Raw genomic sequence first — 16,177 nt, 5'->3', positions numbered from 1 at the left:
GTGCTCCTCCACCTTCCGTTTGAGGATGCCCCACAGATGCTCAATAGGGTTTAGTCCATCACCTTCATCCTCAGCTTCTTTAGCAAGGCAGTGGTAGTCTTAGAGGTATGTTTGGGGTCGTTATCATGCTGGAATACTCCAAAGGGAGGGGATCATGCTCTGCTTCAGTATGTCACAGTACATGTTGGCATTCATGGTTCCCTCAATGAACTGTAGCTCCCCAGTGCCGGCAGCACTCATGCAGCCCCAGACCATGACACTCCCACCACTATGCTTGACCGTAGGCAAGACACACTTGTCTTTGTACTCCTCACCTGGTTGCTGCCACACATGCTTGACACCATCTGAACCAAATAAGTTTATCTTGGTCTCATCAGACCACAGGACATGGTTCCAGTAATCCATGTCCTTAGTCTGCTTGTCTTCAGCAAACTGTTTGCGGGCTTTCTTGTGCATCATCTTTAGAAGAGGCTTCCTTCTGGGACGACAGCCATGCAGACCAATTTGATGCAGTGTGCGGCGTATGGTCTGAGCACTGACAGGCTCTCCCCCCACCCCTTCAACCTCTGCAGCAATGCTGGCAGCACTCGTATGTCTATTTCCCAAAGACAACCTCTGGATATGACGCTGAGCATGTGCACTCAACTTCTTTGGTTGACCATGGTGAGGCCTGTTCTTAGTGGAACCTGTCCTGTTAAACCGCTGTATGGTCTTGGCCACCCTGCTGCAGCTCAGTGTCAGGGTCTTGGTAATCTTCTTATAGCCTAGGCCATCTTTATGTAGAGCAATAATTCCTTTTTTCAGATCCTCAGAGAGTTCTTTGCCATGAGGTGCCATGTTGAACTTCCAGTGACCAGTATGAGGGAGTGTGAGAGCGATGACACCAAATTTAACACACCTGCTCCCCATTCACACTTGAGACCTTGTAACACTAACAAGTCACATGACACCGGGGAGGGAAAATGGCTAATTGGGCCCAATTTGGACATTTTCACTTAGGGGTGTACTCACTTTTGTTGCCAGCGGTTTAGACATTAATGGCTGTGTGTTGAGTTATTTTGAGGGGACAGCAAATTTACATTGTTACACAAGCTGTACACTCACTACTTTACATTGTAGCAAAGTGTCATTTCTTCAGTGTTGTCACATGAATAGATATAATCAAATATTTACAAAAATGTGAGGGGTGTACTCACTTTTGTGAGATATTGTATGTGCATAAATTCAGTGAGGCTCTAAAGTAACACTGACCTCACTAATGTTAATATCCATGTTGTCCATGTTATGTCCACTTTGAAATACAAAAAATTTGTAAGAATTTAATGAAAAGCAAACCTGAACAGTTAAAAGAAAAACCCAGTGATGCTCATAAGATACAATTTCAGGCAATGCTTTATGATGTCAACTCCACATTTCCTGTAGTATAAGCATAGGTATCGCAGTATACCAGTAAGAATATCTGTTTTAATCAAATTGATGGGGTGTGTGTGTGTTTCCTTCTCTGCCAGTGCGGAATGGGCCTGAGAGTGGATTTAAGGTTCTGGTTCAGTTTCCACGTTGCCAGGCTAAAGATCTCCTGAAAAGTGACGTATTGCAGGATGGGAAATGGAATTATTTGCGAGGACCATATAAGGAAGTGCACTGGAGCAAGATGGAGGGCAGGAACTTCGTTTATAAAATGGAGCTTTTAATGGCAGCACTTACACCTTATCCTTAAAAAAAAGTGTCTGTGTCTATACATATATACAATGTGTTTTTAGCTTTTATCCTTATAAGTAATGATTTTTCCTCTTGGGATCCTGGCTGCTGTTGCATTGTGTTTGTACTAGTTGCATTTGAGTAACAGCATTTGAAGGTGAACTGCTGGTCTCTCTGTGCAGCAAATATCTCTTAAATGCCTACAAATAAATACAGTGTATCCTCTATGTGCAGACCAGTGGAATGTTTTCCCCTTATATCATTTAGTTGGATTTCACACAGAATAGGACTGCATTGTTACTAGTTCCTTGTTTTAAGAAACTTAATTGAGCGAAAAGGCTTAAGTGTTATGAGCTGTACAGTGGATACACCATTTTATTGCAGTTGTGTCTTGTGTACTTGTAAAACAATAAATAAATTTCAGCTTTCCTTTCCTGATATTTATATCTAGATGTGTTGAACAACTTAGAACATGGCACATTTTGTGGCAGACCACCCAATTTTTAGGCAAGGAAAAGTTATTAGACAGATAATCTTAAACTAGATAACACTTAATATTTGGTTGCAATTACCTTGGTTGCAATAACTGCATTAAGCCAGTGACCCACTGACACCACCAAACTGTTGCATTTTTCTTGTTGCTTTTCTCAGGTTGTACTGCAGCTTCCATTTCATTAGGTGAAATGTATGCTTAAATGGGTTAAGGTCAGGTGATTGACTTGGCCAGTCTAAAAACTTCCACTTTTTTCCCCCCTGTTGATGTCCTTTGTTGTGCTTTTGGGATCATTGTGTTGCTGCATGAAATTCCTCCCTGTTAGATTGGATGCATTTCTCTGTAAATTGGAAGACTGATTGTATCTGTAGACTTCTGAATTCATTCTGTTGCTACCATCATCAATTATGTCATCAATAAAGATTAGTAAGCCCATTCCAGAAGCAGACATACAAGCCCAAGTCATGACACAAAGCTCATCAATCAAGCATGGTGGAGGTAATGTTTTGGATCATGAGCAGATCCGTTTTCCTTTCAGATCCATCCTTTCTCCACACTTTGGCCTTTCCATCAGTTTGGTAGAGGTTAATCTTGGTTTTGTGGCTCATCTCTGAATATCTTTGCGAAGTCCTTTGCATCTTGTGGTATGGCCTCTATGTTTCTGCACTTGAAGTTTTCTTCAAAATGGTGGATTATGATATCTTCACCCCTGCCCTGTGAAGGCTGTTGGTGATGTCACTAACTGTTGTTTTTGGGTTTTTCTTCACAGTTCTTACAATGTTTCTTTCATCAACTGCTGTTTTCCTTTGCCTTCCTGTTCCATGTCTGGTTGTTAGTACACCAGTGGTTTCTTTCTTTTTTATTCCAAACTGTTGTATCGGCTATGCCCAATGCGTGTGCAACAGCTGTGATAGATTATCCCTCTTTTCTAAGTTCCAAATGGCTTGTTTTTCCTCTCATAGACAGCTCTCTTGTCTTCATGTTGGTTCATCCTTTTTAAGAACAAATGCAGTCTTCACAGGCAAAACCTAATACGCTACTATTATGTCAAATTCATGTTCACCAAGGTTATTTTGCACCGATATTCGTTAGAACCAATCGTGCATTACAGATCACATTAATAGTTATGATTTCAGTTAACCAAAGCAAGTGAATTCCCTGACAATATTTTTATAGCAATGTGGGTGTGGTCAGCTTACATTGGGAAAACCAGTGATTGCTGTAAATTGATGTTTGAATTTGCCATGCGCTATCCAAAACATCGGTGGTGCTGAAGTGGAGCTGTCTCTTCAGCACCACAGCGGCGGTCGCGGGAGGAGCGATCTTTGTTTCTTGTGCGCCGGCCACCAGCCTGTTGCCGTGCTCACAAATCACAGTCAGGCTCTCTATTAATAGTCCTTTCTAGCCAAAGAAGTACAGCACAGCAGCTTGTGTGCTCACAGATATGTAATATTGAATAATTTTCCTTAATAAATAAATGACCAAGTATAATATTTTTGTTTCATTTGTTTAATTGGGTTATCTTTATCTACATTTAGGGCCAAACATTTGATGGTATTTTAGGTCATATTTATGCAGATATACAGAAAATTCTAAAGGGTTCCCAAACTTTCAAGCACCACTGTACAATGATTATATATGGGTGGATGTCATAACAGAAGTTCAAAAGCAAAGCCAAAATGTTTCTGAGACTGGCTGTAGCACACTTTTTAACCTGCCCATTCCCTCTTTAGTGAATGGGAAAGTACCCAAACTTACATTTTAAGTCTACACATATTATTTTTGGGAATAGTATTCTGCCATTTTTAAGTTCAGTTCACCTTGATACCACCTGTAGTATTTTTTGTCAATGTGATAATTGTGTTTTATTGGGGTTATTTGATGATGAATAAAAGGTTGTGGTTGATGACATGATTGACATTTTTGGACAAATTAGAGAGATAATATGGTTTCTGAAATACTCAAACCAGCCCATCTGGCACGAACAACCATGCCATGGTTAAATTCACACTTTTCCCCCATTCTGATGTTTGATGTGAACAACTGACATTCTTCACCAGTATCTGCATGATTTTATGCATTGTGCTGCTGCCACATGATTGGCTGATTGGATAACTGCATATATCAGCAGGTGTGCAGGTGTTCCTAATAAAGTGTACGGTAAGTATATATGAAAACCATGGAGAGCAGCATTTTTTTCTGTTGGGTTGAGAGTAATTGTTGACTGCTGTTTAACAGTATATTTTCAGTTGGTACATTTAAATGAATTACTTATTACAGTACTTTGATTAACATGATGGATTAGCCAATTTCAGCAATATCTCTAGCAAATAGTAGCTCAATCAGTAATGCTTCAAAGCACTAAAAAGTTTTTGGCGGACAATGCAAAAATCAATATACTTGTGCAGAATAAATGACTACAATTTAGAATTTTACATATTAATTAATAATGCCATACTTACCACTTTGACAAAGTGCTCAATACTTCATCTTAATTTGCACTCCCTCTGTGTGCATGCAGGGGTGTCCACAACCAATATTGGTGGGCGAGAGGTGGACCTATTGTCTGACTGGACATGCATACAGCACATGTTCTGGCTCTAACGTCTCTACTATGAACTCAAATATGGCAACATTAAGCTTCAAAACCACATAATGGGAGCAAATGGTGCCATATTGTCAACTTATAAGTGAATAAACTAGGTAATTTCTTTTTTTGTTAATTAGGCAGGAGAAAAACAGGTTCAGAGCAGAGCCCTCAACAATGAGTTAGTAGATATAATTCTCTAGGTAGAATGACATGGGGGTCATAGCATCTCAGTGCTAAGATTTAGGTCCAGATGGTAAGCTGCCATTCTCGATGAGATTCATGCTGGGATACGCTGAAATGTAGCCATTTGAGGGTGAAAGGACAGAATGGTTTAAATGTCATCAGTATAGCAGTGGTATGAAAAACCATGTCCTACATCACTGAGCAAGTGTATATATAGACAGAAATAGGCATGGACCAGCAGTGAGCCTTGTAGAACACTATTTCCTTCTGGTTTCCATCTGGTAAGAATCAAAACACAACCTGTAATTCCAAGGCTTATTAGAATCGACAGTAGAACTTCCTTCTGACTGTGGGAGAATCTCAATCCATCCCTATTTAAATCTGATTTTCTGTCTATAATCTCCCAAATATAACTAGACTCATATATTAGGTCCATTTACATGTCTTCTCCTGTTTTCCTGAAGATTTAAAAGGAGGGCAACAAGCCTTAAGATCAGCATCAGTGTAGCATACATAAATTATTAAAATAGCCTAATGGTAAAAATAAAAATATAATGCACTGCATAAGGTAACTACCTACCTTTTGTATTGTCTAATTAAAAATGCATTGTTATAATGTCATACATGTGGGCTTGCAGTCAACTGAGGTATAAATATATTTATCCTATACTTGCCCATCTAGCTAATCCGGTTGCCTCCCGCCTCCCAAAAACAGTCAGTATGCCAGTAGATGGATTAAATATGCTAAATTGCCTCTTGGTGTGTGTGCATCAGAGACTGTATATATTATATATCAGTGGACATCATAAGAGGGGTTTAAAAGTAAAGACAAAATTTCTATTTCCCCGCCAAAAAAAATCTGCTATATTCCTATATTATTGAATGGAAGACAAGCCAAATTTACATTTTAAGTTACAGCTTCACAAATTATTTTAAGGAACAGTGTTGTCATTTTTACAAATTCAGTTGAAATTGATGTATACCACTTTTCTCCATTTTATTTTAGTTATTTGATGCTAATTAAAAAGGTAAGCCCTTACTGAGATTATAGCCCCATGAACTTCATTTGACATCTTTCAAACATTGACCAAAGCTTTACAGTGTTGACCACTTTGACAGCTCTGCAGCAAAGCCATGTCTTGTTCTGCTGTAAACTGTTCTAATAGACAGTTTTTCTGGTATGTGTCTTATTTTGATGCTTAGCTCATTAACTAGCTAGCTAGCTACTGCATAACATTAGTAAACTGAAACAATTTGAAGGGAAGATCACAAATTTCCTAGCTAGTCAGATGTCATAATATTTATTTGGTTTGGATATTAAAATTGCCCAAGTCCTGTCATATTTAAATAAATTATGTGAACATCATATTTATTTAAAGTGCTGTAAAAAGTATTTGCCCCAATGTCTTTGCCCCTGTAGTTACTAATTCCCCAAATCTATGAAACTGCATTCATAATGGGGTTCAGTTGGACTAAAGGCAACCCGGTCTGATTACTGCAAACCCTTTTTAATCAAATCAACACTTAAATAGAACTTTTTCAACAGCATGAAGTTGGTTAAAATGTCTTACTTGGTAGCATTCTATACCAAAGTTGAAAGAAATTTCAGAAATGATGAGTGAGAAGATGATTGAAATACATCAGTTTGGGAAGGGTTACAAAGCTATTTCAAAGTCTCTGGTACTCCAAAGAACCACAGTGAGAGCCATTATCTCCAAATGGAAAAACTTAGCACAGTAGTGAACCTTCCCAGAAGTGGCCGACCTTCCAAAATTCCTCCAAGAGCACAGCAACTACTCAACCAGCAAGTCACAAGTCACAAATCATAAAGGTCACTGTTCATGACTCCACTATCAGACAAACACTGGGTAAAATGGCATCCATGGAAGACTGGCGAGGCTAAAACCACTGCTAACCCAGAAGAACATTAACGCTCATCTGAATTTTGCCAAAGCACACTTTGTTGATCCTCAAACCTTTTGGGAGAATGTTCTGTGGGCTGATGATTTGAAAGTGGAACTGTTTGGAAGAAAGGGTGCCTTTACATCTGGCTTAAACCAAACACAGAATTCCACAAAAAGAACATCATAGCATGTCAAGCATGGTGGTGGAAGTGTGATGGTGTGGGGATGCTTTGTTGCTTCAGGGCCTGGCCAACTTGCAATAGTTGAGGGAAACATGAATTCTGCTCTGTACCAGAAAATCCTAAAGGAGAATGTCCAGTCTTCAGTCCGTAAGTTGAAACTCAAGCACAACTGGATTATGCAGCAACACAATGATCCAAAGCATAGGAGTAAATCCTAGTCCTAGAAGAAAGTAAAAGACTGATCTTCAGTTATCTGGAAGCTTTTGGTTGTAGTTATTGCTGCTAAAGGAGATACAACCAGATTTTAAATTTAAGGGGGCAATTAGTTTTTCACATTGGTGTGTTACAACCCACTATCTTTGGATTGGGAAGTTGTTTCTGTGTGCTGTGCCATATTTTTCTGTGCAGGTCTGAACTCCCTCCCAGAATTTCCAGCCTGCCCTAGCTTGCCTTGCTCCCGCCTCCCAGGATGAGATCACTGAATGATGACCTTATTTAAAGAGGAAGAGGAGTGCAAATGGCATGGGATGTTGGAGGTGGTTACGTGTGCGTTGGTGTTCAGAGATTGTGTTTGTTGTGTTGCTTGTATTCTATATTCTGACTGCTGTTCTGGTTTTTGACTCTTGCCTGGTTTTTGATTGTGAGTTTGGTTGTCCCTGTACCTGTTTGGATATTCTATACACCATTGTATATATTTTGCACTCGGTTCACCGGCAGTAGGGGTGTGGCTGCCGTTTCTTTTGGGAGAGGGGTTCTTTTGCCTCTGTTTTTGGCTTAGTGATTTAGGGAAGGATACTTGTTTTTCTTTGTTGTTCTTTTCCTTTCAGGTAAACTAGCGACTAAACAAAGAATCCTTTTGTTTATTATTTTGGCCTTGGCCCACCCTGAAGGTATGTCTGGTGTTTTGGCTCTTTGTACATTTATATGCATATATTTGTGTGTTTTACAATATACCACAACTTTTGAACAAACCTGTTTGTTTGTTATTCCTGGCTTCCCTTATTTTAAAGGTCAATTCCATTGAATTGTGAGCTGGTTACTCTGTGCGGCCCAACCTAGACTGGTTCGTAACAGGTGATAGGTGTTGGATTTTTTAAAATATTTTTTTTAGCTTCAATAAATGAATAAATAAATAAATAAAACTGTATTGTGTTTACTCAGGCTGACTTTATTTTATGTTGTATTTCGTTTGAAGATCTAGAACTATTTAGTATGAGATACACTAAAACGGAAGAAATCAGGATGGGGCAAATACTTTTTCACAGCATGGTAGGTAGCTAAGTTAGCCAATCATTCCTTTTTAAACATACTCCACCAGCAGAATGAGTGGAGCATAAAAAGAGATCACTTTTCCATTCAGATGTTTAACTTACTGTAGGTGTCAGAACTAGATGAAAATCATGGAGAGCAGCAATTTTAAAAAAAAAAGTAAAAAACCAACTGAAAAAGTTATTTTCAGTTGGCACATTACATTAGCTACTTATACTTTACTTTAACATGATGGATTAGCTAATATCAGCTAGCTAGCACATGGTAGCTCAGTCAGTCATGGCAACTCTTTTCCTGACAATGGCAAATTCAATATACTTAAATTCTGCAACTACAATTTAGTAACACGTTTTACATATGAATTAATAATGCTTACCACTTTGAGCTAGCATTGTTCAATGCTTCATATTTTTTTGCACTTGTCATATGCCTGTCACCATGCACACTCCTAGCATGAAGAAGGGGAGTATCCACAAATAATATGGGCTGATCAGAGAAACTCTGACTCCACCGGCCTCTACTGCACAGACTCTAGCTTCAATTTCCATCTACTGTGCAAACTCACTCAAGATGCTAATGAAGGGATGGATGCAAGCAATGCGATGAAAGTGATAGAATCAAGTTAATATGAGTGTCAAAGGTGAGGGAGGGATCAAAGATGATGCCAAAATTTTTACAGTACTGGATGGTTTAATGAGAATACCACCAATTTCATAAAGTCATGAAGGATGTTTTTAGTCAGTGTTGGCACTCCAATTATAATGATTTCAGTTTTGTCCATATTCAGTTTTAAAAAGTTGAAATTAAGCCATCTTTTTATTTCATTTACACATGGTGACAGTGGACTGGTCTGGAGAGTAGGAGCAGATCTACAAGCTGTACAGATTTGAATGTCATCAGCATAACAGTGGTAACTGAAACTGTGGCGGCGAATAAGTTAACCCAAAGGCAGTACTTATATAATGACTAGTAGAGGTCCAAGAACCAATCCCTGAGGGACACCTAATTTCACAGAGAGAGTAGACGATTGATAATCCTGGATTGAAATGTAAATTTGTCTATTCGTGAGGTATGAAGAAAGCCAGGAAAGAGCAGCACCGATGACATCAACATCCGAGAGGCTGGACATCAACATCCGAGAGGCACGTCATAACAGACAGTATCAAAATTGGAACTAAAATCAAGTAACAGAAGAATGGAAAGAATGGAGTCACTAGAGAGTAATAGGTCATTGACAACCCTTACAAGGGTGGTTTCAGTACTATGGAGTGGATGAAAGCCTAATTGAAAGGGGTCAAAGAGATTATTTTGAGCAAGGAAAGATTGCAGATGGAAGAAAACAATAATTTCCAGTCATTTGGAAATTAATAGTAAGTTAGAGATGGAACAAAAATTCCATCTCTAACTTACCATTAATTTCCAAATGACTGGAAACTATTGTTTTCTCCCACTTAACAGAACTGGAGTGTTAAGTTCTTGTCTGATACGTCAGAACCAGAATTTGGACCCTGCACTGGCTGATTTTCTCGTCCACTGACACCATTGTTCAGTGAAAGCTTCTTAGTTTAATGATACAGAAAGCATAGTATATATACACACATAAATATTGATAAAGAATGATAAATGGCAATTGGAACAGGTCACAGATAAAATCAAAACATCTATAATGTAGGTTTGAGTGATATAAGAACTAAAGATGTCTTTTCTACCACATAATAAGAGAAAAACAAGAACCAAGAGAGAGAGTGAGGGCAAAAGGCAGGGTGATTAGGAATGCTCAAACAACACATTCCACGAACACAAAACAATTTGGTTCTTAGTTCTTAGGGTTAGTGCCTCCTCAGTGTCATTAGCCAAAGAGAGAAGCATATAGGTTAAGCCATTGATCTTATTTAAAGTAGCTGTTGTGCCACCACCTAAAAATAGAGATAACCTCATGCTTGCACCAGGGGTGGTCCATGGGTCGGCTAACATGTACCCCATGAATTTACTAGGGACACCACGTTTGGTTATCCTATGTGAGGGAGGGGCCCAGGGATCATGAATAGGAACACTGGGGATCATAAAAGCAGGATAACAACATCCTGTCCAAAGGAAATATGGGATTTCCTTAAAGGCTCTCTGACCACATGCTCATAACACAGTATTAGTGCTATACAGTTTGGTGAACGGGCATTTACCATTAAGAAGGAATTGAGTGCCATTAGTGGAACATTTGGGTGCTAAACCCAGAGAAGTGGGTTGCACGTCTACATAAGTCTGACAGATAGAGCGCCCCACCACTAGAGTAGTTGTCACGTCCCGAGACGTAAGGGAGTTGCGTATGGAAGCAGGTGCAGGAAAAGACGTATTTATTAAAGGAGACAAAGGCAGCCAAATCCAAATCGTAATCCAAAAACATAGTCAAGACAGGCAAAGGGTCGGGCGATCGGCGTACAGGCCATAAACGTGGAAAAACGGGGAAAAGCAGGAATCAGAGTCGCAGTCACAGAACACAGGGTCAAAACACAAAACAAGAAACATGAACTAGTGCTGTGAACTGGGAGTGGAAAAACCAGCGTAGACTAAATGAACTAATCTAACGTGAAACTAACTATATTAAGTATATCTATCAAGGAACATAACTAATCTAATGTAATACTCCGTGCCGTGTACCGGGAGGTGCACAGTATATATATCAAACATAATCAGCGCTAAGCGCTGGCAGCTGCAAACAATAAAGCCACACCCCGAACAACAACCAATAACAGAACAGGGAGGAGACAGAACAGAAACTAAACAAATGCACGTGTACATAGTAAACAATGTCACAGTTGTCAATATTCGAAGAGCGAACTGTGGTAATGGGCTACAGAACATGCCGGGAAGATCCCAGCACAGATTATCAGTATGATTACAGGCAGGTATGGGTTGATTTAAAGGTGCACCAGCCCTAACAGAGGTGGTGAAATGTAGTATCAAGACTATGGGAATGGGAACTAAGCAAGCGTCATTCTGTGCATTGGCTGATCTGGCAGTGATGTTGTGCAGTGGCATAGAAGACCACTGATATGATCCCATGTAATGGCAGATCCAACATGAGTCATTGTGCACGTCAGTAAGGTTTCACGCAATTTCTAGTGAAAACGAGCAGGCCAAATTACCTCTGCACCGTTGTGCGGATGTGAGTGTGTGCGCGTGGAAGTATGACACCATTAGTATGAGCATGCATGGCGGAAGAGCAAGGATTGTGTTTCTCTATTTGGTTCACAGTGAGAACAATTAAGGCTATGTCCAAAAAGATGACAGAACCAGTATCTAGGGACATTCTTGGTTCGAAAGTTGCCTGAGAATACACACACTACAGAATCCACTACTTCCAAGTATTAATTACTCTAAATGACAATCACCTTTTAAGGTCGCGCAATGATAAAGGAACAAAATAACATGGAAATAACAGACTCTGCATATGTATGGCTAATACAAAACAAGGTTATATGTGTATGTGTTAAATGAGATGCGAAGAGGCCCCCTTAGGGCAGCTAGATTGTGAGTGTTCCCCTTTCTCATCTGTTGAGGATATGTTGAGGTGAGATGCGATGAGTCCCCCTCAGGGCTTCTTGATAGCAATACTGTCTTTGTCACTGGACAGCACTTGATGCGGCTGGCGTGAATCCACTGGGGATGTGAATCCATGAGGACAGCAGTACCAGTAATGGCCACCACACGTGTAGGATGACCAAAGGCTGCTTTCCCAACCTTTCTTGGCTTCAGGCTCTTAATGAGAACTATGTCACCTGGGAGGAAAGGGTGAGTAGCTGTTCTGTGGGTAGAGGGAGAGAAACAGAAACATCACCATGTATACTGTTCAATTTTTTAATGACAGCCTGAGTGTAGTGGCCAACAATCATGTCTAGATCACCTTTAAAGCAAACACCTGGGTTACCTTTAGTCCATGGAGTGAGAAATGGTCTGCCCATAATGATCTCAAAAGGAGACAATTTAGTTTTCTGATTAGGAGTCATGCGAAGTTTGCATAGGACAGCAGGTAATAAATCTACACAATTACTTGAGGGGTTCTCTAAGAGCCCCTTAGTAAGGCGTTTGTTGTATATAAAATATACATGAAATAAACACGAGGGAGACCTAGTATGAGTAATATGTAATCTTATTGAGAATTCACTGGGCTGGTGGACTGTATGAATGGATGTTCACCTAAGACACAACACACAGATAAGCAAGGCGCAGGGGGATAACAATACATGTATTTGATTAAGTGCGGCAGGTCTCAGAGCGTAGGTGGAGTACGTCTGCACGCAGGCAGAAGGTCAACTAAGAGACACACACACACACACGCAGAGGCCTGGTGTGTATGCAGAAAACAGAAATTAATCTGTTTCAAATTCTGTTTCATATTCTGTTTCATGAAAAACTCTTATAGGGTAATGTACATGCAAGCACTATAAACAAAAAAAGAAATGTAGAACAAACATAAAATTTACTCGTAAAGTTGAGATGGTGTGTTTGAAAGTGTCCGTTCTCGACGAAAATCCAGTCAGGAAGCGACACAGACAAGGTCAAATTATTTTTAAAGAGTGAAACAAAACAAAATATATTTTGGAGCCTGAACTGCACCTGCGTGATAAGGGTCGCTCAACAGTGCCAATTGATGTACGTAATGGTGTTCCGGGATAGCTAACTCTAAACATATTGATGTCTGGGTCATCCTGACCCTAAGAAAACTGTATAAATAGAAGAGCTTCAGCTCTGGTTTTTTAGATCGCATTTTGAGGCGTCTCAAATTGTGTGGATCTCGTGTGGTGGAACGGAACGAATAAACCTGGACCCTTGCTTCTTCTCACTCATGGCTGGTGTCTTATTTTTCTTTCTCCAATTGAATATGTGAGTATCTGTTTCTATGTTAAGTGTCTTCAGGTAATAGGCAAAATTTGAGCCAGCATTTGGCGACCACGAAGGGACTGGGCTAAGACCCGTACGTCTGTAATCTCTCCCATGGGACTTCACTCTCTAAGGCAACAGATAGGCCATGTAGGAAAAAGGCACTGCAGACGCCTGTTATTTCAAAGCTCTGTCTTAGAGATCTGTTGTCACAAGTGGGAAGCCCCGGGGTGGGAAGAAAGACTAAGTTAGTCTCCAAAAGAACCTTGAGTGAGTGAGAAAAGGTAAGAGAAGTGTGAACCGATATGTGATTGTATAAGGGTTATGTATAAGGTGTATAAGGTTGTTTAATGGAATTGTATATGTGTTGTGTGAGTGAAAGTCCTGCAATACCGCTGGTGAAAGATTCCAGGGCTGCAATAGAGGCAGGTGGAAATGAGGCCTCAAACCCCAGATACCGGCCACTCGAGGTGGTGGCTGCTTTGGTGGGGGACCCCTAATACCGCTGGTGAAAGATTCCAGGGCTGGATAGAGAGGGGTTAAATCCTGGGCCCAGGTCCGGGTCACGCAACTCAGGGAAAGGTCCCGTCAAGAGAAGCGTACCCGATGTATGAATGTGTATTAACAAATGTGTGTGTGATAATATAAATAGGTGTAACAGTGTGTGAATATAATATGGTGTGAGAGCTTGCAGGCATGTGTGATAAGCTCTGAAAATTAGTTTTGGAGACCAGTAAGAATGTTGTATTAATTAGTGCTCTGAACATGAGCTCCGTACATAAGGAGTTATGTGTGTTTGATAAGCTCTGAAAAATAGTGTTGGAGATGAATGTGAATGTTGCCTTTAATCTATATGAATATAAGCTTCATACATAAGGAGTTGGAGTGTGTGATAAACTCCAAAAATTAGTTTTGGAGATAAGTGTGAGTGAGTGTGTGTTCTTTTCTGTGCAGGCCTGCTTCTGTGTGAAAGAAAAAAGGTGTGTGTGATCTTCAGACTGAGATGGGTAAAACAGAACTTTGTGAGATATTTCTGCTTTTTCATTGAATGTTTGAATCTGGTACAGACTTTGGGGTGTGAGTCCAGTGGGACTGTTTGTATTATAATAATTACTTTGGTATCAATAACTGCTGTATGAATGTTTTAAAAATTGGGGAGCAGTCAAGAACATTGTAAATATTTTAGACATCTGCCAGATTGCCCGTTGTGTAAATCAGAACTTCTATACCTGTAATATATAAAAACATATTCCCAGATTGTGTGATCCAGGGAAAAAGGAAGACTGAAGGTGGAAAAAAGTGTGCATTTTCAGGCCCCAGAAGCCTTTGTTGAGAAATGAGTGAGTCAGACACTCGAAATGTGGAGGAGAAAATCCATTTGGACCTTTCATTTATATTCCATAAATTAAGTGAAAATGAAGGGTTTCTCAATAGCTCAATTGTAGTTAGCTTGCTCTTTTAGCAGCCTTTGGACTGTGGATTGTTCTATGGAAGATAAAAAGTAGTCGACACAGAGTGTTTCTTTTTTGTCTATATTGCTCATTTCATTCAGTGCCTTGTCTATAAATCCTGCAGAGATGTTAGGTATAATATTTGTAGTATTTTAGTAACTTTTGTTATACAACTTGAAGTTACTGAGTTATAAAAAAAATTGTGTTCACAATTATGGTAATTAAGTACATAACACTTAAATTCCTTTTAAATAATGTGGAAAAACTAGCTGGAACAACATGATTTTTATGAGTAATCAAATTAAAAACTTGTGTTTATTATACAGATTATTAAATGAGTTTTAATTGAAAATACATTTGATTGTAGAGGAAAAGGTGATTTCTCCAATTCAGTGTAGTTCGTTGGTTGAAATTAATTTAAAGTTGTCATAACTCAAAAATTATTGGTGTTTTGCAAAACTGTCTGTGTGGTTCATTTTATGTGTGTTTATTGTTTGTTTAGTATTATGGTGTTACTGTGCGTGTTGTGTTCCAAGTTATGGGGGAGGGACTCCGTCCGGCCTGGCTCCTCAGTCTCCTGGCATGACACCAGGAGGCTGGATTGAGACTTTGTTGGGCGGATTGTATACAGTTCCATATTTAGATTGTGTACACGGCTGGTCAGAAGCATGCGAGCCGGAGCTCCAAATCATTCTTTTAATTTTAATTTGAACTCCGTGTGTTTCCCTGTTTGGAAACTGAACGAAAGTGTTTTGAATTCCATTATGACGTTCATCTAAACACAGAGCGCGCGAGAGAGGGAGAGAGTGCGTGCGAGAGTTTTTTTTTTTCCTTTTTACAATCCTTTAGTTATCAAACTTCACACTACACATTAAAGTCAAGGTGACACAATATATAAATAAATATTTAAACATATTTCTGTAAAAGTTAAAATCAATCAGTATTCTTGAATTTATCAGTCCGGAGAGAACTTTTATGGCAGTTTATGTTTTGTGCCACGTTGTTTCTTCTGCTCAGGCATATCGACATTTTTGCCTGACCAACTATAAAATTGATCAGCTAACACTTGAAACTGTTCCTTGTGAGTGATGTACTTAATAACTTAATACCAAAGATGAAAAAACTGAAAAGTAAATCAGACCCAGGGTTATAGTCTCTCCCTAACTCTCTGTGGCCAAATCACAAGGACCGAAGTGGGACATGTGCAATGTGTTCCTTATCAGGCTAAGTCAAAACATTCCCCCTGTTGAGTAATGTTGAGCCTAAACATTTGTTTTTAGAGAGTACTGACATCCTTCACAGCCGTATTAGACCTGTAGTCCAGCAGTGTAGTGAGTGCAAGTGTGATTTGTTTGGAATGGGTTGAGGTTTGGATAGATCAAGCTAAATAAAATGCTCAATACCCATGGGTAATAATGTTTGATGTTTTTATATTATTTAAGGTTTTATGCTGAACATAATCCAAAATTATGTATAATTAAAGATTTAGTATAATTAGCTTGAACTGAACAATTTAAGTGATATATGTG

General features: G+C 39.4%; 1 protein-coding gene across 4 annotated transcripts in view; it reads left to right on the top strand.

Annotated features, from left to right (window-relative positions):
• med17 (mediator complex subunit 17) overlaps window positions 1-2,136 on the top strand; it is a 32,070-nt gene extending 29,934 nt beyond the window's left edge. For all 4 annotated transcript variants that reach the window (XM_053651071.1, XM_053651072.1, XM_053651073.1 and 1 more), the window contains one exon: window positions 1,509-2,136. In XM_053651071.1, coding sequence (XP_053507046.1) covers window positions 1,509-1,717 — 209 coding nt within the window. In that variant the 3' untranslated portion in view covers window positions 1,718-2,136. The remainder of the gene's footprint in view (window positions 1-1,508) is intronic.
• Window positions 2,137-16,177: the final 14,041 nt, after the last annotated feature.

The sequence above is a fragment of the Ictalurus furcatus genome, chromosome 20 (assembly GCF_023375685.1).
Source record: "Ictalurus furcatus strain D&B chromosome 20, Billie_1.0, whole genome shotgun sequence".
NCBI lineage: Eukaryota > Metazoa > Chordata > Actinopteri > Siluriformes > Ictaluridae > Ictalurus > Ictalurus furcatus.
The sequence above is the reverse complement of the archived record's forward strand: the minus strand, read 5'-3'. Positions and strand labels throughout refer to the sequence as shown.